The sequence below is a fragment of the Plecotus auritus genome (genome assembly GCF_963455305.1).
Source record: "Plecotus auritus genome assembly, chromosome: 4".
In the NCBI taxonomy this organism is placed as follows: domain Eukaryota; kingdom Metazoa; phylum Chordata; class Mammalia; order Chiroptera; family Vespertilionidae; genus Plecotus; species Plecotus auritus.
Genome location: NC_137775.1, coordinates 136,389,934 through 136,415,583, shown reverse-complemented (window position 1 = coordinate 136,415,583; position 25,650 = coordinate 136,389,934). Strand labels below are relative to the sequence as shown.

The following is a 25,650-nucleotide window of genomic DNA, read 5'->3' as shown; positions in this document are numbered from 1 at the left end:
TATTTAATATATTAATATATTTTAATATCTAATAGAGTTTACAGAAATTTCTTATTGTTGCTGATAATGAGTCAGCTGGTTCTCCTGGACATTCTTCGTATTCTATCATGTCATATGAAAAAAATGATCATTTGGTCTCCCTTTTAATAGTTATAAACCTCTTATTTATTCTCTTATTCTCCTTTTTAAAAAATGTCTTAACTATTCTTGCATCTATTTTTCTAAATGTTCTATATAGCACTATCAAATTCCACTCACAAAATGTTAGTTTTTATTTTTTTTATTTTAATAATTAAATTACAATTGACATACAATATTATATTAGTTTCAGGTGTGCAACATAGTGATTAGACATTTTTATAACTTATGAGGTGACCACCCTGGTAAGTTTAATACCCACTTGACAATTATATAATTGGTTTTTAATTGTGATTCTTAATATTTGCTAAGTTTATTCCTAAGCATTTTCTTGTTGCCATTGTTAATATAATCTTTTTTCTCATTATATTGGTTTCATATTTAAGAAAATGATTTATTTTGTATATTACTCTTTTAATTTTATTTTTTAAATATATTTCTTTATTGATTTCAGAGAGGAAGGAAGAGGGAGAGAGAGACAGAAACATCAATGATGAGAGAGAATCATTGATTGGCCACCTCCCACACGCCCCCCACTGGGGATGGAACCCACAACCCAGGCATGTGCCCCTGGCCAGAATCAAACCCGGGACCCTTCAGTCTGAAGGCCGATGCTCTATCCACTGAGCCAAACTGGCCAGGGCTGTATATTACTCTTTTAAAAGATACCTTAAAAATTTTTTTATTGTTTCTAATAGTTTGTCAGTTGATTCTCTTAGATTTTCTATGTATATAATCATACTAATAACCCTGCGCACGAATCTGTGCACCAGTAGGTCGCTTCCTCCCTCCTGTAGCTCTCCACGGCCCCCTTGTTGCCCCACCCTCCTGCATATCTGTGATCTTTAGGCAGTCGGTCGTTATGCCTCAGGGTGTAATGGGTAATTAGCATATTCCTCTCTTATTATATAGGATTGTCTGCAAAGAATTATCATTTTACCCTTTTTTAAAAAAATTATACCTCCAAATTCTTTCTCTTACCGCATTACCCTGGCTAATACTTTCACAGCAGAATTAAATAATAGTGCTGATAGCAACAGGCAGGCTTATTTCATCCCTAACTTTAATGGTAACGTTTCTAGTATTCCACTCTCAAACACTCTTGTTTGAGGTATGTTTTTATGTTATCAAGGTAATGTTCATTTATATTTCTTATTTTACTAAGAGTTTTAAAAATTACACCTCAGCAACTTTATACAATCATATGGTTCTTCTCCCTTGACTATTAATAGTGAATTTATATCTAATACTAACCCATCCTTAGATTTTTGGTATGAACTCTTATTTGGTCTTGGTTTATTATTTTTAATGTACTGCTAAATTCTATTTGCTAATATTTTAAGATCTTTGTCTCAGTATTCTATAAATGGGACTGGCCTGTACTTGGTACTTATTGCACTATCTTTATTAGGCTTTGGTATCAGTGAAATCTATAGAAGAATTTAGAGAATTTCTTCTTTATGTTTTGAGAAAGTTTGAATCCATCTCCAACCCTACATTCTTTCCCAAACAAGTGCCAAGCCCAGGGCCCTAAATACTCTGGTGACTTTCTACTCCCGTCCCCATGCTTCCCAACAGCAGCTCTCCCACACCCTTTTCTGGGCTGTTTCTGCAAAGAGGCCCGCTCTCCGGGGCAGGTAGATTCTGGGAAATTGGAGTCTTTCATCTGTGTCATCATTGGGAAGACAGATCAACCTGGTGAATAGTTATTTCCATTATCATTTTTCTCTTAGCTACCATCTGCTATTTTCGGTCTTCTAGCATTTTCTTTCAAACCAGCTAAAGTTACTTAGTTACAGTCCAGAGATGAAATTTTTCTTGGCCAGTTTAAATATGGTTGCATCAGCTGTGTTTTAAGAATTTTGGCTTTGGATTTTACATTTTGTTTAAAATAGTACAATGGGGGTGATTAGGGCAAGATGTTCACTTTCTGCTCTTAAAAAATAAAGTGTGCTCTTTATAGTGGTCCTATCTCTAAAAGAAAAAAAATTAAAAAAGAAATAGGAAAGAAAAAAAAGGCTCAACTCTGCATTTGGCAGACTTACTGCCCTGAGGTAGGAAAGCCAAGCCAAGGTTGAAGAAAGAAATGATTAAGGATTTTGAGGTTATGAAGGTTTAGAATTACACGGCCAGGCTGTGTGCATTAGAGAATGTATTCAGCTTATTTTCATAGACCAATTAGTCCACCTCAGCAAGAGCCAAACCAATGAATTCATATACTCAGTTTGAGAAAATGTTTTTCTTTCTTTCTCTCTTTTTATTTTTCCCTTCCCTTTTTTCGCTTTCCTCTTTTATCTCTTCTTCCTCCTCGTCTCCTTCCTTCCTTTCTTCCCTTCCTTCTCTTTTCTTTCTTCATTTCTCTAAAGCCCCAGGAAATTAAATGCAAGGCCTTATGCCTTCAGTCCTAAAATGGAAAATGAGAAACCCTGAAATGTCAGGAAATTCCAAAGATAAGGTTCCTACAGCAGCATTAACTTGGTTGTGTATGTTTTATGGCATACATTTAATAACTTTGACAGGAATGCCTTAAGGCTGACATTAAACAAGAAAAGTTATTTTTTAAGTATAAGCAGCATCCTGAATTCACATGTATCTATTTACCCCAAAGGTTTTAACTTGAGTTCAGATTTTTTGTTTTAGTTTAATTTGATCATATGACAGAGATTTTTAGGTCATTATCTAACCAAATAACTGCATTGACCAAAATTTCAACTTGTCGACTGATTGTTTTGGCGTTATATAGATTCAGCCTTTCATTGGGACCTTAGCATGAGACTTTCAGAATTTTTTGAGGACATGAAACCTCAGTCATTTTATAGCTGTTATTGATTCCTCAATTTTCATCTTCTACGGGACTGATAGGGATCTCCATAGCGCTCTGGCTGGGCAGCAACCCTCAGCTACCATCAGTTTAGTGGTTAAAGTTCACTTACCAGCAACGCTGTGGTCTGTCCCTGTCATTATGAGTCTGCCTTAGTCAACATGACATCCATGAGGTAACTCTCACTGCTGTGTCCAAAAACTGAATGTTTAAAAGTTTCAAAGGGGCCCAGCTGGTGTGGCTCAGTGGTTGAGCATCGACCTATGAACCAGGAGGTCAGGAGGTCACAGTTCAATTCCCTGGTCAGGGCACATCCCTGGGTTGCAGGCTCGATCCCCAGTGTGGGGTGTGTAGGAGGCAGGCGATCAATGATTTTCTCTCATTGATGTTTCTATGTCTTCCTCTCCCTTCTTCTCTGAAATCAATACAAATATATTTAAAATTTAAAAAGCAGCTTCAAAGTGACAAATTGTTTGATTAATTTGAGATGTAGACCACAACTAATCAAAAAGTACTGAGAAGCTTGATTTTGTTTATTTCTATAGTAGTTCATTGGAAAACAGTGATGAGAGTAGAGAGGGTGGTTGTTATTCTACCTTAGAAGAGTGGTTGTCCTGTCTTAGTTCTCATCAGAATGTGGAAATGGTTGGATTTTAGACACAATGATGGATAGAGATAGTTTTTCTTCGGACACTTCTATTTTGGATTTAGGATAGAGAAAAGCAGAATCCAAATGTGGGTATTCATAATCCTTGATGTGGAAATACCTGATAACAGAGCAAGCCAAGAGCTGACATAAGCAATCTCCTACTAGCTCCCTACTCTGGACAGCTGGTGGTACGCGGGCCTTTCCCCAGAGGTGTGGTGGGCTGTGGGGAAAGATGCCTGGGCAGCAAGAAGGGAGTCTATGGCATCTGGAGGTGGATGAGGGAATCAGAGCATGGCATCCCTGGTTCTAGCCGATTATATTATGGGTTTTAAGTGGTGGCTGGGTCCCAGACTATCTAGGCTTATTTAACCCATGGCCAGAAATAATTCTGGAGGAAATGTGTTCAAAACAATCAACTAACCATTAGCTCTAGGAATATAGTTGCTTTATCTGTGTTTGCCAAAATAGGATTACATTATAAGCAGTAAATGTAACTGTTAAAACCAGCTTTAAAAATACTCATTCAATTATTCAACCAGCAAATATTTAAGGTGAACCAGTGTAGTGTTAGACACGGGAATATAGCAAAAAACAAGATAGAATGAGACTCTGCACATATGGACCTTACAGACTAGTAATAGTTGGAAGTGCACAACTAGTTATGTAACCACGGTGCTATGGGAATGTGTGTGTGTGTTGCAGGGCGGGGGGCATGGATGGGGTTGATGGTATTTAGCCTGTCATGAAATGGCCAGATCGGAAGGGAGATAGCACTCAGACCAAAGCCTGAGGTTCCCGGGGAAGGGTGACAGCGGATGGGAATTCAGTTTGAGTGAACAAATAGGTGAAGGTCTTGGGGCAAGAAAGACTTCATGCAGGCCTCTGGAGGACCTGAACTGCACGGTGTGGCCAGAGGGTCAAGAGGGGTGTGGCCCTAGAGTCCTCTGGAGCCAGCCTCCCGAAGAACCCTGTAGACCAGGCAAGAATTTGGGCCTGTTGCCTAAGATGAATAGGAAGCATTTGAAAAGTTTAGGAAGGGGAAGAGACACAATCTAATTTGCATTTTTAGGATCTTGCCCTACAGCAGCATGGAGACTAGAAAGGTCACCGGTGACAGGATGGCCAATTGAGAAGGTGGGAGGAAGAGCCAGCTGGTATTGGAGTTACCCTGTGGTGTAGTTGCAGTGGGGACTGAGAAGTGGGTGGACTCCAAGAGTACTTTGCAGGTAGAACTCTTGTGAATAGTTTAGAGGTGGGCAGTAGGAGAGAGGGTGACAGCCTTTGCTGAAATGACCTTTGCTGGAGGAGGCTCTGGTCCTCGTGGGGAGCGGGAAATAAGAGTATGAGTTCAGTTCTGGATCTGTTAATTTTAAGATCCCTGTGCGTCATCCAAATGGAGATGTGGGATGAACTCTTATGTTAGTACTAGGGGCCCAATGCACAAAATTCATGCAAGGGTAGGCCTTCCTTCCCCCAGCTGCTGGCGCCGGCTTCCCCTCTGGTACCCGGAACCCAGGCTTCTCTTGCAGCCCCGGCTTTGTCCGGAAGGTCGTCCAGAAGGACATCCGGTATAATTAGCATATTACGATTTTATTATTATAGATTTCATTTTCAAAAATATGAGAAAGTCACTAATAACATTCAAAATACTACTTGAAATCACAGTATTTGGCACTGGTTGTTGAAATTTGGATATTACATAAATTATAACCTACTTTAGCAAACTTCAGTGGACCAGTAAGATCATTCCAGCATTTCTAAAACTGAGAAGTATACAAATCATGTGATAATTTGAGGGCCCAGGAAGCAAACTCAGGCTGAAAGGAGGTTGCACCCCTTCAACAGTCTGTGGGCTCCACGAAGGCAGGGACTTCTTGCCTTTGTATTACCAGCTATGAGCTCATCCCAACCCTTGGAAGGTGCTTATTAAACATGTGGGCTGGATGTGGAAATATTTAAACAAGAGTGAAGCCAGTTTAGATATGGCTATCATTAGCCTTTCGAAATTTCCTTTCTCTCAAAGTTAATATATAAATAAAGGCATTAAAATATTTTTTTCAAGTTAAAAAATATTTTTATAGAAAAGATTTAGCTAAATGGTGGGATGGTTTGTTTAAACATATTTTTCTTCTTCGGGGGCCTAATCACCCACCTGAGCTTCAGAACCAGAGGACCCCCTGTCCTTGGAGGCATCTGTGCAAATTACAGAAACAGTGCTGAGGAGGAGCTGTGTGAAGTCATTGCTTGCAGATATGTTACCAACAGAGGAGAATGATAAATCAGACTTTGTAACTGGAACTCTTCCCCACAGGCCCTACAAACTGGGCATGTAAAGATTTTTGGTTTCTCCTTGAGTTTTTTATGCCCCGTGGCTTCATGTTGATTGAAATTTGTCTTTCAGGCTTCCTGCATAGAACTTGGTTACCTGAAAACCAACATTTTAATACAGAAATAGAGAAATCTTGTGATGAATTCTTTTGCAAATTAAATGAGAGTTTTGCAATGTGAATAAGCATCTTCTAATCAGTTTTTTTTAGGAAGTTTATAATTTTTAGAAATTGCTCTTTTCTAATGCTATTTAGACTGGTGGTACCTTTTATGTGTTGGAAATTACAGGCAAAGTATAGCTAACCTCTTATATAAACACTAGAGGCCCGGTGCACGAAATTGGTGCACAGGGGTGGGGGTGTCCCTCAGCCCAGCCTGCACCCTCTCCAATCTGGGACCCCTTGAGGGATGTCCGACCGCCCATTTAGGCCCGATCCAGTGGGATTGGGCCTAAATGGGCGATCGGACATCCCTCTCACAATCCAGGACTGCTGGCTCCCAACTGCCCTCCCCTGCAGGCCTGGGTCCCTCCCCAACGGCCCTACCCTGCAGGCCTGGCCCCCCCAACTGCCCTCCCCTGCAGGCCTGGGTCCCCCCCAACTGTCCTCCACTGCAGGCCTGGTCCCCCCCCCCAACTGCCCTCCCCTGCAGGCCTGGTCCCCCCCAACTGCCCTCCCCTGCAGGCCTGGTCCCCTCCCAACTGCCCTCCACTGCAGGCCTGGTCTCCCCCAACTGCCCTCCTCTGCCGGCCTGGTCACCCCCAACTGCCCTCCTCTGCTGGCCTGGTCACCCCTAACTTCCCACAACTGCCCTCCCCTGCAGGCCATCCTGTGGCGGCCATCTTGTGTCCACATGGGGGTGGCCATCTTGTGTCTTGGTGTGATGGTCAATTTGCATATTACTCTTTTATTAGATAGGATATTGTTCTTGGAACTGTGGAAGCATCATAAAAAACATCCATACTGTGGCTTGAAAACCCAGGGTGTCTGACAGTGGCCATTTGGATACAGGCTAATCCCATCCCAACAAACCCCAACAGATAATCCAGGTTGTGTTACGTATACTCTAAGTAAGTGAGCCGTCCGCTGGGACTTGGAGAGCCTAGAGCATGCAAACATCTGTTTTGTTAGGGCATTTATTGTTAATAAAACATTTTAATTATTCAGATATTATTTCATAGGTACTTTATAATTTTTCATTTTAAAATTTGATCTATACAGATATTGCTTCATAGTTAACTCAACTGAGATTTTTAAAAAGTAAAAACAATTATAGAGCTCTCTCGACAGCATAGCTGTAGTCCCTTTCTGAAATCAAATAAAAGACCAAGCTTATTCAGGGTTATGCTCAAATTCCAGACAGTCAAGGCTTTCCCTGTAAGTGGTGGTCACTCTGTCCCTCAGCTGTCAGGAGTGGGGCTTCCTGACATTATGGTAGAAGCTGCCCAGCTCCCAGGGAAGCAACCCCTGGCTGTCCACTCTTTTTTCTATGAACTTCCAGCTTCTCTTCATAGCATAATTTAGTTACATTATGAGGGAAATAGGGTGCTTGCTGGGTAATTCATAGTAATGTGTAATGCAATTTTGTATGAAAAATTATTTCAAGTTCATAACTTCGTACTCTGGACACTGAACCTGTTTTAATGTGTGGACTGCAGTTGCAGCTTTTCTCAAGCATTGCCTTGTACTTACATGCTCTGCTCAGTGCCCGTGTTGTTCAGAGCATGAGCCTCCAACCAGACTCCCCGGAGCACCACTTTCTCCCTGTGTGACACTGAGAAGTTTATCTTACCTCTCTATGCCTCTGTTTTCTCATAAATGAAAAGGATAATAGTAATTCTTCACACAGTTGTGGCGAAGTCTGAATGTGCTTATCCAAGTAAAGCACTTAGTTGGTACTCGATAGGTGTTGTTGAATGGATGAGTCTGTGGTCTCATTGAACAGTTAGCCTCTTTTCTAGCAGATTTAGGTAGTGGGCATACTGAGGACTCTGGCTAATATAATCTGACTAGAGGCCTGGTGCATGAAATTCGTGCATGTGGGGGGGAGAGTCCCTCAGCCCAGCCTGCACCCTCTCCAATCTGGGACCCCTCAATGGGTGTCCAACTGCCGGTCTCGCAATCTGGGACTGCTGGCTCCTAACCGCTCACCTACCTTTTGTTCTGATCCCCCTAACTGCTCTCCCCTGCCAGCCTGATCCCCCTAACTGCTCTCCCCTGCCAGCCTGATCCCCCTAACTGCTCTCCCCTGCCAGCCTGATCGCCCTAACTGCTCTCCCCTGCCGACCTCATCCCCCTAACTGCTCTCCCCTGCCGACGTGACCCCCCTAACTGCTCTTCCCTGCTGGCCTGATCGCCCCTAACTGCCTCTGCCTCAGCCCCACCACCGTGGCTTTGTCCAGAAGGTCATCTGGAAGATGTTCGGTCTAATTATCTTATTACCCTTTAATTAGTATAGATGAGTTCACCAGGAGAACCCAGGAGTTGTGGCTTTGCACTGCTCTGGTCACAGACCACCACCACTCCATCTCTAATAAGATCCCTGTGAATGCCAGTCTGGGCTCCTGGCGTCCCAGAATAGGGATTGTTCAGGGTGGGTTCACAGCACTGCCCATTCCCATCCTAGAGAAAACAGCACAGCCCTGCTTCCCCCTTCACCACCACCACCACCACCAGACCCCATCTGCTAGAGCTCTGGAGCTCAATCCTCCTCTCCACACTAGACACCTCAAGGGGAGGGAGATGGGGCCATGAACTTCTGTTAATAAGTCAGGACCCCAGTGCATGGATAACAGTTTTAGCTTTCTGACCTCACTTAAGACCATAGACACCCAGCATGGAAGTTTCTGGCTTGGCCTTTCTTGATTGTCCTGCCCTAAGTGACAAGTTCAAGTTCATAAAGGAGTGGGGATGAGGTGCAGATAAGGGGTGATGAATTTAGATGTGGAGATATTAAAGTTTAGAGCCCAAAGAGGGAAAGCCTTGGGAAGCCCATAGCCCAGAAAGAGGAAGAGAGGCCCAGAAAGGGTTGTGTGCGAGGGGAAGTAGCCTAGGGCAGCATTGCATCAGCCTTCTCAAACCACCATGACCCCTGTGCTTGTGTTTTTAATCCTTTGTCAAACAATACTATTGTAAAATATAATAAAACTAGAGGCCCAGTGCATGAAAATTCATGCACTGGAAGGGAGGTACCTCAGCCCGGCCTGCCCCCTCTCACAGTCCGGGAGCCCTCAGGGGCGGGAGGCGACCCAGTGATCAGGGGAAGGCAATGCCCCAATCACACCTCTGCTGCTGCCACTGCTGGCAGCACAAGCCTCGGCCGGCCCTGTTTACCTGAGCCTTGGGCGGCCCTGGGCAGCTGGGCAGCTGACAGCTGAGGCTTGCCTGCACCTCGAGCCAGCCCTGGGGGGCTGAGGGGCTGAGGGGACTGGGGGACTCTGGAGGCAGGCGCACAGCAGGGCTGAGGGGACTGGGCACCGCCATCTTGTGGCTGTGGGTGCTGCCATCTTTGAGGGCATGGCAGTCAATTACCATATTCCCTTCTTATTGGCTGTGGGCATCACCATCTTTGAGGGCGGGGCAGTCAATTAGCATATTCCCTCCTTATTGGCTGTGGGCACCACCATCTTTGTGACAGTGTAAGGGTCAATTAGCATATTCCCTCTTTATTAGATAGGATACCAGTGAAATGAAATGAAAATGAAAAAATACTATATACAAGACTCACTTTTTAAAAAATGCATTCTGTCAAATTGCTTAAAAAGTTTCTAAATGCTTACTTTCAATTTTTGTACCTATCTCATCAAGGACCAGTCACAACATTTGACACACAAGCCCCTGGCCATGGATGGTACATTAACTACTGCTGCCTTACACTGTAGAATCTGAGAGCTGTCTTGTAAAGAAAAGCGGTGTCATGTAAAATAAAGACCAAGAGCCCTGGCCCATGTGGCTCAGTTGGTTGGGCATCATCCTGTGCCCTGAAAGTTTGCCTCTTCAGTTCCCCTCAGTTCCCCGTCAGGGCACATAGCTGGTTGGTGGGGAGGGTGCAGGAGGCAGCCAATCAATTGATGTTTTTTTGTTTGTTTTTAAAATATATTTTTATTGCTTTCAGAGAGGAAGGGAGAGGGAGAGAGAGATAGAAACACCAATGATGAGAGAGAATCATTGATTGGCTGCCTCCTGCGTGCCCCCTACTGGGGATCGAGCCTGCAACTTGGGTATATGCCCTTGACCAGAATCGAACCTGGGACCCCTCAGTCCGCAGACCAACGCTGTATCCACTGAGCCAAACCAGCTAGGGCTCAATTGATGTTTTGCTCTCACATCGGTTTCTCTCTCTCTCTCTCTCTCTCTCTCTCTCTCTCTCTCTCCCTTCCTCTCTCTCTAAAAATCAATAAAAAGTTTTCTTTTTAAAGGACTAAGGAAGTGGTTAGATTTTACCAGAAAATCACTAGTGACTTTTAGGGGACAGTTTCAGAAAAGGGATACATAGAGATGCCAGGTTGAGAGGGTAAAGGAAAGAAAAACCAGTGAACTATGGTAAGCTAACACGTAGACAGAATAGTCTGCCCCTCCTCCTTCCGTCTCCCCAGTTAGAAATGTTGGCAAGGAAGGTGAGAAATAGCAGAACTACCAGGGTCATTGCCTCAAGTGAAAGATTTTTCAAGATAGAGGAAACCTGAGCATGTTTTTAAAAAGAGAGGAAGAAAGGAGTAAAGAGGAAAGATTGAAAATGCAAGAAATCCTCAAAGTTTGGAAAACAGGCAGATGGCCCCTGCCTGGTTCTGCCATCTCATTGCCCGGCACTCTCCACTCTTGTTCCCTACAGGCCTGCCTTGCTGAATGGCTGTCTTTCCATAGATGCACCAAATTCTCTGTAGCAGTAGGACCCTCACACATACCCTTCCCTATTCTTGGATCCCTTTTCCCCAATAGTAATTGTTGAATGCTCGTTAGGTGCTAAGGACTTTGCAAACATTCTCCTTCCTACGCTTTGGACAATCCTACGAGGTAGTGACTGTTTTACAAATCAGGACACTGAGTTTCAGCCCAATTAAGTGGTTTATCCAAGGTTAAAAGGCTTGTGAATGAAGCATCCTGGCTCTGCATCCATTGGGGCACCTTCCCCAAAGGGCTGGAGAGAGATTGGAAGTGTGAGTGAAGAAACAAAAGCACTATATCTAAGTAGTCAGCTACAACTTACCATGCAGCATGTTTAGAAGACTGTGCTAGACCCAAGTGAACAAAATAAGAGAGATGAGCCATGCTTTCAGAGCCTTAGGAGTGTTGTGACCCTCTGAACCCCATCCAGGGAGGAGTGAAGGGCCAGGACAAAGGTCAGCTCAAGGGACTGCATGTTCACTTAAGTCCCTTTCTAGGAAGGCCTGAGTGTGTTCAGCAGAAATTCCTGACAAATCTGCTTGGAAGTGGAAGGGGAGACTCCAGAGCCTGAGTGGTTAGGGCTGTTCTGCTCCAACCAGAGGCAGGGTAAGATCTGGCTTACTTTGGATAAGGATAGGGAAGGAGAGAAGAAGAGGAGGGAGGTGGAGTGAACCTGTGAGGTGGCTGATGTTTTGTATGTTTCCCAATATGACCCACCTTATGACCTCCCAATTGTTCAATTAAGTTACAAAAATCATAGAAACTCAGGGTGAGTGGTTGTGTGTGTGTGTGTGTGTGTGTGTGTGTGTGTGTGTGTGTGTGTGTGAATAAGATTCTGATCAACACCATCAGAACAAGGACTGCCCATGTGGATATAGGTGGGGGTAGGGGTGGTAGAAAGCCATAGCGTGAACCAGGCCACAGAGACCCGGTCAGGTTTCCACAGATCTCTGAGGGGCAGGGTGGAGTGTCCATGGCCTCGGAGTTTCATTCTGATACTACCCACGAGGGTGAGAGGCGGGAGGTGCCTGGGCCCCTGGTGCACTCTGAACTGGCCATCACTGCTCGTTTCTAATTATTAATACGTGTGCTCTGTAAACATTGTGGACCATTTAAAAAGTCCAGAGAAAAGTAAAAGTGAAGAGAAGTCAGGAGCCATCCCTCAGTCCTGAGATAGCAGCTGTGTATTTTACTTGCTTCTTTTTATTTTCTTTGTGTATGTTTGCTTACAAATTTGGGACTGTATTTTAGATATATACTTGGATATCTTTACTTGGCATAATAGTATACACATTCTTTCAAGTCAAAGCCACATCAGCCCTAGATGGTTTGGCTCAATGGATATGCGTTGGCCCTCGGACTGAAGGTCCTGGGTTCTGGTCAAGGGCACATACCTCAGTTGTGAGCTCCATCCACCAGGGCCAGGGCACGTGTGGGAGGCAACCAATCAATGTGTTTCTCTCACGTAGATGTTTCTCTCTCTCTGACTCTCCTCCTCCCTTCAATTCTCTTAAAAAAAAAATCAATGGAAAAATATCTTCAGATGAGGATTAACAAAAAACGAAAAACCGCATCTCATATTTGAAGATTTTTCACACCTGTTTTACAAACATCAGAGTTGATTTCAGTAATAGAAATTTTTCCAAGAAAAAAAAATTTTTCGGTATATATTCTCTGAACCAGCCTAATTTAATTCAAGATCTTGGGGTTGTTGTTTGTTTTTTTTTCCCCTCCCATCTGCTACAATCCAGAAAGTCCTATGAGTTTGAAGATTTACTGCAGTCTTCCTCTGAGAACAGCAGGGTCGACTGGTATGCACAGACTAAGCTGGGGCTCACATGCACTTTATCAGAGGAGAACGTCTATGAAGACATTCTAGGTAAGAGGCCAAAATGTCTGTATATGGGTATGAGTGTGTCTCTGCGAAAGGGAGAGAAGAAATGGGGCTGGGTGCTTAAAACTCTCTCTCTCTCTCTCTCTCTCTCTCTCTCTCTCTCTCTCTCTCTCTCTCTAACATACATGTACTCAAATGAAAGAGAACAAGTAGGTGGGTGGGAGAGTGACCACAATGGAATATGTGAGAGAACATGGGGGCTGGGTGGAGAAGAAGGGCTCTGATGAACAGCCAAGGAGGCAGTGCAGTGCAGTATGATTTGCACTGGAGTATTGGAGCCTCAGTATCCATGATCAAATCTTGGCTCTGCTATTTATTAGCTGCATGACATTGAGCTGGTGACTTAACATCTCTGAGCTTCAGTTCTCTCGCCTGTATACTAAGGATGATGATAGCTACCTTCCAGGGTTGTTTGAGGACTGGAGAAAGTGGTATGCAAAATACCTGGCTTATAACAAATGCTCAGTAATGTAGGGATTACTGAATGAAAGAAAACTAAAGACCACCATACTCTCTGAAATCGTGGGAGTATGGCAGTAATGGGGCATCAAAAATTCAGGCTAAATTGAATGTCTACTATTAAAAAGAAACTTGAGCCTTGCTCTGAAGAATTCTCTCAGATTCCAAAATCAGGTTCAGATTTACAAGAGTTTGTATGTATTTAAGTTTGGTGAGTTAGCTCAGCCATAAGAAAATATGAAATACTGTCATTTACAATAATATGGATGGATCTTGAGAATATAATGCTAAGCAAAATAAGTCAGACAAAAAAAGTCAAGAACTATATTACTTCACTCATGTAGGATTTAAAACTGAAAGCAACAAATGAACTAACATGACAAACAAAAATTCATAGACACAGACAACAGTATGGTGGTTACCAGAGGGAAGGGAGGTGGGGATGCAGTAAAGGATAAAGGGGATCAAATATATGGTGACAAAAGATGATTTGACTTTGGGTGGTGGGCACACAGTGCAATATACAGATGATATATCATAGAATTATACACTTGAAACCTATATAATCTTATTAAAATTTTTAAATAAATACATTCAGTGAGTTAAATTATCTTCGGGGAAGATCACAGTTTCAGTGAGGTGTGAGCTCAGACCAGCATCTGCATTTTGGGGATAGGAGTCGGGGTGGGGGAAGAGACCCACATGTGACCACATGTAAGGGACAGGGAAGGCAGATATACACATACATGCATGTAATGAATTCCAGAATTGCTGTGTCCAAGCTGCTGGAGATGGGTTCCTGCCATTAGGCTTCCCAAATCCAAAGCAGGAATGAAATCTGGATTTTCCTTAGCAGTGAGTTTACCTGACAGGGAAGCTCTCCTTACAAGGAACAGAAAACCCACTGGAAACAACAAAGAGAGTTTGTTGGCTCATGTGACCAGAACTGGTTTCTTCCTCATTTCTTATTTCTCAGGTTAGCTCCATTCTCAGCAGGTTTCCCAATTTCCCATGATGGCTGCCATTGGCTCCCTGGAGGGAGAGTCTGTATCCTGAAAGGCCCAGCAAAAATCCTGAAGCTCACCCCAGCTAGACCAGTGTAGGACCCTTGTTCACCTTCAGAGCCCATGAATGCCATGCAGTGATTGGCTTAGACTTGGAGTATGAGCCCTTCCTGACAGGGACTCTGGAAACTCAGATTGGCTAAAGCCCTAAAATGGGAGTGGAGTTAATCTTACACATCTAAGAACGGGAGATGGGGAGTTACCCCAATGACAATCGGGGTCTGTTACCAAGAGAAGAACAAATAGATAGCAAGACATCAGACATCTCCACAGGGAGAGGCCTGGATGCTACGTAGATCCGGTAAGGAAAACTTCCGCAACGTTCCCAGTTCCTGACCCATTGCCTTTGACCACAGACCTGCCAACAAAGGAAAACCCTTATGAGGACATTGACTTACATGGTCGCTGCCTGGGAAAGAAATGTGTCTTGAATTTTCCTGGTTCTTCCGCCTCTTCAATCTCTGACACATCCACCAAGGTATGAGCCCTCAAGGGAGTGTTGGGGGGCAAGGGGTCCCCAGCACCATGTCTTGAGCAGCCTATAGCTCTGGATTCCACTGGAATGCCAGGCCACCCTCACCGCCAGGCTCTGAGATGTACATTAGCTGCCTTCCTGGTCTTACTGCCTCTAATTCTGGAACCTTCTGTTCAACAAAGCTTCCTAAAGTATCATTTTAGCTTCTTCTGGTTTCCGAAACCTCCCCAACTAGGCAAATAAGATAGTGTATATCCATAGAGCCTTAAGAAGAATGTCATAAAACAAACTCTAAACTATAGAAAGAAACCATTTGTGGGGGTTTTTAATGAAAGAATATATATCCTATATAATAAAAGGCTAATATACAATCAAATGAACAGCAGAACAACCGGTCGCTATGATGTGCACTGGCCACTAGGGGGCAGATGCTCAACGTAGGGGAAGCACTGCTCAGCCAGAAGCCAGGCTCATGGCTGGTGAGTGCAGAGGTGGTGGTGGGAGCCTCTCTGCCTCCGTGGCAGCGCTAAGGATGTCCGACTAAGCCGTCAGTCAGACATCCCCCGAGGGCTCCTGGGCTGCAAGAGGGCACAGAGGCCAGACTGAGGGACCCTCCCCCAAATGCATGAATTTCGTGCACTGGGCCTCTAGTATATATATGTAATCTCATAGATGTTTTTGCATGTACATGACCTCTATAAGGATACTTAAGAATGAGTAAGTGGGTACCTCTGTGGAGTTGTCTGAGTGTCTGAGTACCTGGTAGTCAGGGTAGAAGACTGACATTTCTTACAAAATATCCTTTTGCCCTGGCCGGTGTAGCTCAATGGATAGAGCGTCAGCCTGGGGACCGAAGAGTCCCAGGTTCGATTCCGGTCAAGGGCATGTACCTTGGTTGCGGGCACATCCCCAGTAGGGAGTGTGCGGGAAGCAGCTGATCAATGTTTCTCTCTCATCGATGTTTCTGACTCTCTGTCCCTCTCCCTTCCTCTCTGTGAAAAATCAATAAAATATATTTAAAAATATATATATCCTTTTGAACCTTTGGAATTATGTATGTATAGATAATATAACTATATTTATGTACATGATTATTTCAACCTATTGCCTATAGGACTGAATTCATATTCCTTACCCATGGCATTAAATTTTCTTCATAATTGATCCCTGGATATCATTACTACCTAATTTCACATAGCTCCTACATACAAAAGCTCCCCTCCTAGGAGAGCCTACTGACTACCCCGTGATATAATTGGCCCAGGATCAGCAAACTTTATCTCTAAAGGGCTAGAAAGTAAATATACAATCTCTGTTGTGACTACTCCCTAAAGTAAAAAAAAAAAAAAAGGTTCAGCTCTTTTCTTCCCCTTCCTGCTGGACTAAAATAACCTGGGTCCTCTGTCCCCAAAATAGCTCAGCAAGTAGACATCATGTCGATGGGAACTTGGAAGTTCAGAGGCAGCTCTCCTGCAGAAAGTAATACAGTTCCTAATGTACGAGTCCGATAGCCACCGATACCTATAGGCTGTTTGGGGCCATTGCAAGTCTTTGGCAGGACTCTGTCCACGCTCCCTTCTCTGCTGTCCTACACTGGTCTGGTTTGTGCCCCCATACTGGGGACAGCTGCAGACTTCTCCACTCCCTCCATTTAGCTCCTCAAATATTCATGCCACATCTGGGCTACACGTGGACCCTTAGATCTTGCTGAAGCAGTCCCTCCCTCAGTGACGACCTCCTCTACCAGTTACAGAAAGGTCCTGAATAATATTTCATCATTTTAATGTAATGTCATTACGCTACACTAGGATTTTCACCTAATTAGATTGTCCCAGTAGAAAGGAAAGGGTCATTTGGACAAATGTGCTAGAAAGGAGCAGACGTGCAGCCAGAGGCAACGCTAATGCCTGCACACACTATGCTAGTTCCTGCTCTGTGAGACCCACCATCCCACACCTCCAACAGCACAGTGAACAAGGTAGGAACTGATGTTTATAATAAGGGAAACATAGGCTAATATGAGATATTCTTTTTTATGTATTGACACCTAAGGGGAAAATGTATCACTAACTAGCATTTTCTGGTTGCCTGCATAGGCCCCCTACACCAACACTCAGTCGTAGCTACTGAGAGGCAGCATCTGATCAAAGGCAGCATCTGATCAAAGGTGATAGAGCCTGACTGCCTCCATTCAGAATTACCTAGGCTTCTTGTTAGCTGTGAGACTTTGGGCAAATGATCTCATCTTCATGTGTTAGTTTTTTCATTGGTAAAATAGGAATAATAGTAGTATACTCCTCTTTGGGGATTTATAAAGATTAATCAAATTAATAGTTATAAACCATTTAGACTAGTGCCTGCAACATAAGTACTATTTATAGTTGCTAAATGAATAGAATAATGCCTTCAATATATATTCTTTTAAAAATAAGCTTATATTCAGGGGGTGGGGAGGAAAAAACTTGCTTACCCTTGCAAAGTCCAAGCTTTATACCCCCACTTTCCAAGTCCTTCCACAGACGATTGGATGTCTTCACTATTGTACTGGTCTGTTTGCTCTTCCTCACCTCTATGTCTATTCTCAGATTGTGCTGCGTACTTGACAATGCTCTGTCCACAGCCCATCAAGTCCTCTTTTTATCAGCTAAGAAGTTACTGAAATTCCACTCCCTCATGAAAGCTCCCTGGACATCTGAGGCTTTGGGGGAGTAAGGCCCCTCCCTCCAGCATTGTGACCACACCCAGCCTCCACCAGGTCTTTTATACCCTTTAGAAAATTGTGTGACGAGTTTTGATTCCTTTCTGTCTGTTTTCCTCTCATACCTTTTCATAGGTCAGATGTTCTCTGAACAAACACTATACAATCTAAATCTCTAATGAAAACAGATACCTGCTTTTTGCCAACAATTTGATATAAGATTCCAATGAGGTGAAAGAATTGGGGCCATTTCCTTGGATTTCATTGCTCATGGAATTTGGACTTTAAGAAGGCTCATTATTGCCCTAGCCAATGTAGCTCAGTGATTTGGACATCATCCAGTACACTGAAAGGTCGCAGGTTTGATACCCAGGCAGGGCACATACCCAGATTGCGGGTTCAGTCCCCATTTGAGGTGCATACAGGAGGCAACCAATTGATGCTTCTCTCTCTCACATTGATGTTTCTGTCTCTCCCTCTCCCTTCCTCTCTCTAAAACCAATGAAAACATATCCTTAGGTGAGGATTTTTTTTAAAGGCTCATTATTATTTCTTGTTCTTCTGCTGCATCATTATTAAGATGCCCATAGTGAGCAAACCAGGTGGCCTCTTGCTGTACTCAGAACTTTCAGTGCTCAGCAGTTGATGCTGCCTGTAGGCCCATGATAAAACATTGCAGCAGGCCACTTCGAAAGGCTAGGAGCCTTTATTCCTGGTAGCCTTTAAAAAGAAAAGGTCCTGAAGTTACTGTTACACACTATTTGAAATGAAACAGGAGTGGAGAAATGAATGGAATAAAATAAGCCTATTCTGTGGAGTTCAAGATACGATAAATGTGGGCTTATAAAATGATATTAAGAGAAAGGCTCATTTATTAATGAAATAGGGATAACTTAGGTTGGGAAAAAATCAATTTAGACTAATATACAATAAATTCATTACTGATAGATTACTGAATAAATTATGTTCAAAATAAAGTAAGAACATATAGAAAAAATGGAATTATTTATTAAATCTATATAAAGATAATAGATTTTCTAGGTCAAGCATGTCAAACCCGTGGCCCACTGGCAGCATGGGGCCCACAATGAATATTTTTGCAATCCAGCCAATATAACGGTATGTAAGAAACGTTTTAATAAAAATTTCATAACTTAATTTTTACAATATTCTATTACACATAATTATTAATAACGACTACAACGTTCGCTGATGACTGATTACTATAATCGTGTTGCATTCATTTCCCTTTCGTGCCTTATGCACTGGTGCACCATTTCTCTCCACTAATACTAGTAGCGAATATTTTAGCAGCCTAGTGCCACATCATTAGTCTTGTACTGATTTGTTTGGTGTGTGCAACAGGAAGTATTTTGCTTTTGGAGAACAAGAAAAATAGGTTTCTTTTTTTTGTGTGTGTGTTTTTTAAAAATATTTTTTTATTGATTTCAGAGAGGAAGGGAGAGGGAGAGATAGAAGCATCAATGATGAGAGGGAATCATTGATTGGCTACCTCCTGCACGCCCCCTACTGGGGATCAAGCCCTCAACCCGTGCATGTGCCCTTGCCCGGAATCGAACCCGGTATCCTTCAAACCTCAGGTCGATGTTCTAAATCCACTGAGCCAAACTAGCTAGGACAAGAGAAATAGGTTTATTGACAAGAAACCAAGATGGTGGCATAGGTAAACACCTAAACTGCTGCCTCACACAACAATATCAAAACTACAACTAAAAGACAAAACAGACACCATCCAGAACCACAGGAAAGCTGGCTGAGTGGAAATTCTACAACTAGAAGAAAAGAGGAAAGCACATTGAGACTCAGAGGAGCTGCAAAAGGCTGAGGTACGGAGACTCGCACACGGAGAGGATGGGCGGCTGTGTGCAAGGGCGGCTGAGTGCGCGGCTGGCTTTCTAAAGTGGGAGGGAGACGGAAGCTCCCAATTGCACTGAACTCCAGTCTCGGGCGAGACGCTGGGAAACCAGATTCATTCGGGGGGAATCTGGACTGTCAGGAAAAGAGAAAGCACAATGAGACTCAGGGGAGCTGCGGAAGGCAGAAGTCTGGAGGCGCGCGCGTGCGCGTGCAGAGAGGACTGACTGCTAAATGCACAGGGGGCTGAGTGTGCGGCTGGCTTTCTAAAGTGGGAGGGAGACGGAAGCTCCCAACTGCGCTGAACTCCAGTTCCAGGCAAGTTTCTGGGAACCCTGACTCATTCGGGGAGAAACTGGACTGTCTGGCAGCGGGCGAAACTCAAGGGTGGCTTTCTCTCAGAGGTGCTTACAGCGATTACCGGGGGACACTGAGACCCAGGGGCCTCATAGGGCAGGGCTGATGGGAAACAAAGGTTGTCTTCTCCGCCCTGAAACTCAGCCCCATCCAAGCTGAGCACAGAGGCTTTTGCAATTTTGCAAGTCTTGTCTCATAAGAGTGTCTCCAGCACAGAAGTTCTCCCGGCATAGACACAGCTGATCCTCACAGCCAGTTGGCCTGGAGATCAATTCCTCCCAGTGATACCAACAACAATCAAGACTTAACTACAACAAGGCTGAGCACACAGTCCACAAAGGGGTGCACCAAAAGTGTCCACCTCAGGTAACTGGGAGGCTGAGCCACTGGGCCCTATAGGACACCTACCACACAAAGCTTCTCTACCAACTCAGGGAAGCAGCGAAAATGTGGAGACAAAGAAACAGATCACAAATGAAAGAAATGGAGGAAAGCAAATGACTGGATATAGAGTTCAAAACCATGGTTATAAGGGTTTTCAAGAATTCCCTAGAAAAAGCCTATAAATTTAGTGAGACCCTCGAGGATATGAAAAAGGACCAACTAGAAATTAAGCATACACTGACTGAAATAAAAAATATTATACAGAGACCTAACAGCAGACTAGAGTATAGCAAGAATCAAGTCAAAGATTTGAAATACAAAGAAGCAAAAAACACTCAGCCAGAAAAGCAAAAAGAAAAAAGAATTCAAAAATTTGAAGATAGTGTAAGGAGCCTCTTGGACAACCTCAAGTGTACCAACATTCGAATTATGGGGGTGCCAGAAGAAGAGAGAGAGCAAGATACTGAAAACCTATTTGAAGAAATAATGACCGAAAACTTCCCCCACCTGCTGAAAGAAATAGACTTACAAGTCCAGGAAGCGCAGAGAACCCCAAACAAAAGGAATCCAAAGAGGACCACACCAAGACACATCATAATTAAAATACCAAGAGCAAAAGACAAAGAATATTAAAAGCAGCAAGAGAAAAACAGTTAATTACCTACAAGGGAGCACCCATACGATTGTCAGCTGATTTCTCAGCAGAAACTATGCAGGCCAGATGGGAGTGGCAAGAAATATTCAAAGTGATGAATAGCAAGAACCTACAACCAAGATTACTCTACCCAGCAAAGCTATCATTCAGAATTGAAGGTCAGATAAAGAGCTTCACAGATAACAAAAAGCTAAAGGAGTTCATCACTGCCAAACCAGTATTATATGAAATGCTGAAAGGTATTCTTTAAGAAGAGGAAGAAGAAGAAAAAGGTAAATTAAAAATTATGAAGAACAAATACATGTCTATCAACAAGTGAACCTAAAAATCAAGTGAATAAAAAATCTGATGAACAGAATAAACTGGTGAATATAATAGAATCAGGGGCATAGAAAGGGAGTGGACTGACAATTCCCCGAGGGGAAAGGGGTGTGGGGGGTGTGGGAAGAGCCTGGACGAAAAGCGTACACCTATGGATGAAGACAGTGCGGGGAGGTAAGGGCAGAGGGTGGGATGGGAACCGTGTGGAGGGGAGCTATGGGGGGAGAAAAGAGGAACAATTGTAATAATCTGAACAATAAAGATTTATTACATTTTAAAAAAAGAAATAGGTTTTTTTGCATTACGCTTATTTGTGCAGTTATTCAGTGTCTGGTAAGTTAATGTTCAAGAAAAAATATTAATTTTTATTAAAATGTTCTATTTTATGTTAACGATTACTCATTTATTTCAGCATGTCTCTATTGAAATAAACCTACGTTTCTATGAAAATTGAAGCTTTTTTTTTGTGGCCCACATAAACTTAAACCTTGTTTACGTGGCCTGTGTTAGCCTTTGAGTTTGACATGCTTGTTCTAGGTAAAGATTAAATCTCTCACAAAGGAAAGGATAAACAGATTTTCATATATAAAAATGTTATGTGAAAGATTCCACATATCCAAAATATAAATAAAAATGCACTTGCAGCAAAATTGACAAATAGTTAATATCTGATCTATATAGACAGCTCATTCAAATTAATAAGAAAAACACTGGGATTCCAAAATAATATAAACTGTATACTAAATAAAAATGCAGTTTGCACATTAAAGTATGAAAAAAGTCGGTGTCATAAGAAAAAGAAAAAGAAAGAACTTATATTGAGTGCCTGTTGTTTATTAGGCCCTTTGCTAGGTGTCTTACCTAATTTATTATTTTAAAAAAGAGACTTTGCAACTGTATTTATAGTCTCATAACATGTGAGTCTTGGAAGTACCTTTAGAGAACATGTAGTCAAAGTAGTTATTTTATTAGTATTTCTTACTTTAGTGAATAGTTAATACATTCATGTGGTTCAGAATTTAAGGAGTATGAAAGTCCTCTTCCTGGACCCTCTATTTCTCTCCCCAAGAGAAACCATTGTTAGTTGCTGTGATTCTTTGTAGAACTGTGCATATACCAGCACAACAGCTCTGTAAAACACATACAAATCCCAGCATACTATACTGACAGTCTATACTTTGCACCGTGCTTTTTATGCTTAACAATATATACCAGAGATAACCTTCCATATCAGTACATTACTGTTTTTACACCTGCATTGTATTCCATTGTATGGGTCTACAATAATTTTTTTGACCAGCCTCCATTGATAGACATTTAGGTTGTTACCAGTATTTTATGTTTACACATCATAGCACATTATACAATAGACTTTGCACAGTTATAACTTTCCTTGTACAATATAACTTTGTACAAGTATGAGCATATCAGTAGGACAGATTCCTAGAGGTGGAATTGCTGGGTGAAGGGTATGTCCATATGTGATTTTGTTGATACTGTTATATTGCCCTCCATAGAGTTGTACCAATTTCCAGTCACCCCAAGAGAGTTATCAAATTTTTTTATCTTTGCTAATCTTTGAGTGAAAAATAATTCCACAATGGCATTTTAATTTTCTTTTCTCTTATGAGTGACACTAAGAACCTTTCATATATCTAAGAATCATTGTATTTTCTTTTCTATAAACTTCCCATTCTTTTGCCCATTTTCCTTTTGAATTGTTCATCTTCTCATTTATTTGTAGTAGGCATTAGAAAAATGAGCTCTGTGAGTTACCCAAGTTTTTTGGTTGGCTTTTAACCTTAAAGCAACGCATTTTTAGAAATAAGACAATGAGGCCGAGAGATGTGAAATTCCTTATCTAAGAGGCAATCAGCTTGCTAGCGGCAGGGTCAAAGCTAGGTTTAGGTGTTGTATCGCCTTGTACGCTGTGTGTCTTGGGTTGTCAGAAAGCCTCATCTGTTAAGTAAGTGATTAAACCAAGTAAGTTCCCACCTGTTTAAAAAGAGAATTAGATCTGCGTTATTTATCATACCAATTTTCCATAATTGGATGATAAGTGTGAATGAGCACTTATAGACAAGTTCATTTGACCCTGGGAACCTAGACCGGTTCCCCTTCTCAACCTCATGGTCTCTGGCACCACCAGTGATCTCCCAGTTCATCCCTTTTGTATTTACTTATCCTTCTTTTCTTCTTTCCCCTCACAGCAGTTATTGTCCAAACCTCCTTTTTTCCGGCAAAATTCAGACAGGAGGAACTTCAAACTGCTGGACACTAGGAAGCTGAGTCGGGATGGAATGGGGTCCCCTTCCAGAATCAGCCCCCCTTCCACTCCCAGCAGCCCCGACGATACTTTCTTTAACCTTGGAGACCTGCCAAATGGCAGGAAGAAGAGAAAGATACCCAAGGTAAGGCTTGCAGCAAACTTTGTGTTCAGATATGCACCCCCCCTTCCTGCAAAAGAAGGATGCAGCGGAGTCTGAGCGGAGGACAATCCTGGGCCCTCTTCTACCTGCTTTATCACAGGCCAGGTGGACACCGAGAAGCCAGCAGGATGGGATGTCTGGGCTTTGTCATAATAATTCTTGTGGCCCTGTAGCCTTTCACATCACCATCCTCCTCCCAGCCTTCACTACTCTTCTGATTCAGACAGTGTTCCAATGCCCAGCCTCAAAAGGCCACATCTTCCTCTTTCATGTCCTCAAACAGCAGAGCTCCTTCCTCCATGCTCAGTGTCAGTACCCACTGCAGAGACAGCACCGGTGGTCTGGTGCTCTGGCCTATGGTTATGCCCTGTGGGATCCAAGAAAGGAGGATTTACTGTGACGTTCCAAGGGTGTGTTATCTTAGATGCAAAAAGACTATAGGCAAACTTACTTAAGGTAAAGGCTGACCTTTCTCAAGGCCTGTAAGCCTAGGACATGACTGTTGCCATGACTTGCTTTTAGTTAGGAATTTTTATGTTCAGAGTATCCGATGTGGTTACTTTCAGTCTCTGAGTTTGTAAGGCCTCCATGCAGGCCTCCCCTGAGCTTTTTCAGTTTAGTATGCAACCATTTTTCATCCACATGTTTAATTTGCACCAGTTTATTTCCTCTTACTTTACTGCCTGAAATTAAAGTGAATTGCCACCATTTAAACAGCACACAGGCACTGGGTCAAATAGCCTTTTGACAGGCCTCATCAAACAGAAAAATCAGCATGTTTTACCATCACGTTACACAAAATCTTACAAAAACTTGAATCATAGAATGGCACCACTCTGTGCAGAGGTGAGGACTCAGCACCCGTGATCCCTGTGCCCTTCCCATTCAGACATGCTTTGGCAGGGTTCCCACAGAAGGGGCCCTTCTGGGAGCTTTTTTTTTTTTTTTTTTTTTGCTTTCTCTTCCTTTCTTGTTTTGTTTTGGGGGCAAAAGCTTTTTCCCAAACCACAGTGATACTGGAATATTGAAAAATATTGAAAGGGAGCAGCCATCACACCATTAACCAATGAAATCATCCTCCCTGGTATCTCAGCTGGATGTGTTAACATATTTAGACAACACCGCTCGTACATCAGTGAGGGTGGCAGCCTCCTTTAGTGTTCTTGACAGCCACATTCCTGTCTGGCAGAAAAGACGCCAGTGGGACATGTCTCCTCCCTGCCCCTTCCCTGGCCCTCCATCATTCTGGAAGAGAATGGGCAGTGAAGGGATCCCAGCTGCCCATGGGGAGGAGGCTGCCAACACTGGCCTTTCTTCTCTTGGTGTCTGGCAGCTGGTGTTGCGAATCAATGCCATTTATGAGGCCCGAAGGGGAAAGAAACGAGTGAAGAGGCTGTCCCAGTCAACAGAGAGCAACTCAGGAAAAGGTAGGAGCATCCCCACCACCACCCCTCCTCCCCCAGAGGATCTGAAAACAGATTCTTCCTAGAAGTGGATTCCTGTTGCTTTGGGTTGGCTCACCAAGAGAACAAGCTGGTGCTTTGTGAATGTCTTCCTTGTCCCCGGGACAGTCCAACAGCCAGGAGCTCAGCTTGGTGGCATGTCCTCTGATCCTCTCTCCCTGTCCTTCCATCCAGTGAGCCCAGGGCAGCATGCTCTGACCTCACTGTGGGAGTAGTCCTACTTGCTTAGCATGCATAAAAGGGGCCAGTATATTTTGCTGTATAATTTGATACAGGTACCATCTAATCTAGGGCCAAATTGATTTGGAAATACATTTTGTACAAAGACATAATTTGTCCATTATATTTAAGTAGGCAGAAGGAAAACAGCCCTTGTAAACTAGAAATCTTGGCTTTGTGCTATCACATATAAAGAGTTTCCTACAGCCCTAGCCGGTTTGGCTCAGTGGATAGAGTGTCAGCCTGCAGACTGAAGGATCCTGGGTTCAATTCCGGTCAAGGGCACATGCCTGGGTTGCAGGCTCAACCCCCAGAAGGGGGTGTGCAGGAGGCAGCTGATCAATGATTCTCTCTCATCACTGATGTTTCTATCTCTCTCTTCCTTTCCCTTCCTTTCTGAAATCAATAAAAATATATTTTTTTAAAAGTTTTCTACATCAGAAAAACTCACATTTGCAACTTTCTTCCTTTTTTTCGGTCTAGTGACAGATGAGAACAGTGAGTCTGACAGTGACACCGAGGAGAAGCTGAAAGGTGA

At 43.1% G+C, this 25,650-nt stretch overlaps 1 protein-coding gene across 1 annotated transcript in view; it reads left to right on the top strand.

Annotated features, from left to right (window-relative positions):
- Window positions 1–25,650, top strand: part of DENND2A (DENN domain containing 2A) — a gene marked incomplete at its 5' end in the record, with an annotated part of 104,163 nt that overhangs the window by 37,391 nt on the left and 41,122 nt on the right. Inside the window, 5 exon segments of the mRNA XM_080665272.1 lie at window positions 12,571–12,698; window positions 14,593–14,714; window positions 23,212–23,412; window positions 24,764–24,857; window positions 25,596–25,646. Of these exon segments, the coding sequence (XP_080521398.1) occupies window positions 12,571–12,698; window positions 14,593–14,714; window positions 23,212–23,412; window positions 24,764–24,857; window positions 25,596–25,646 (596 nt within the window).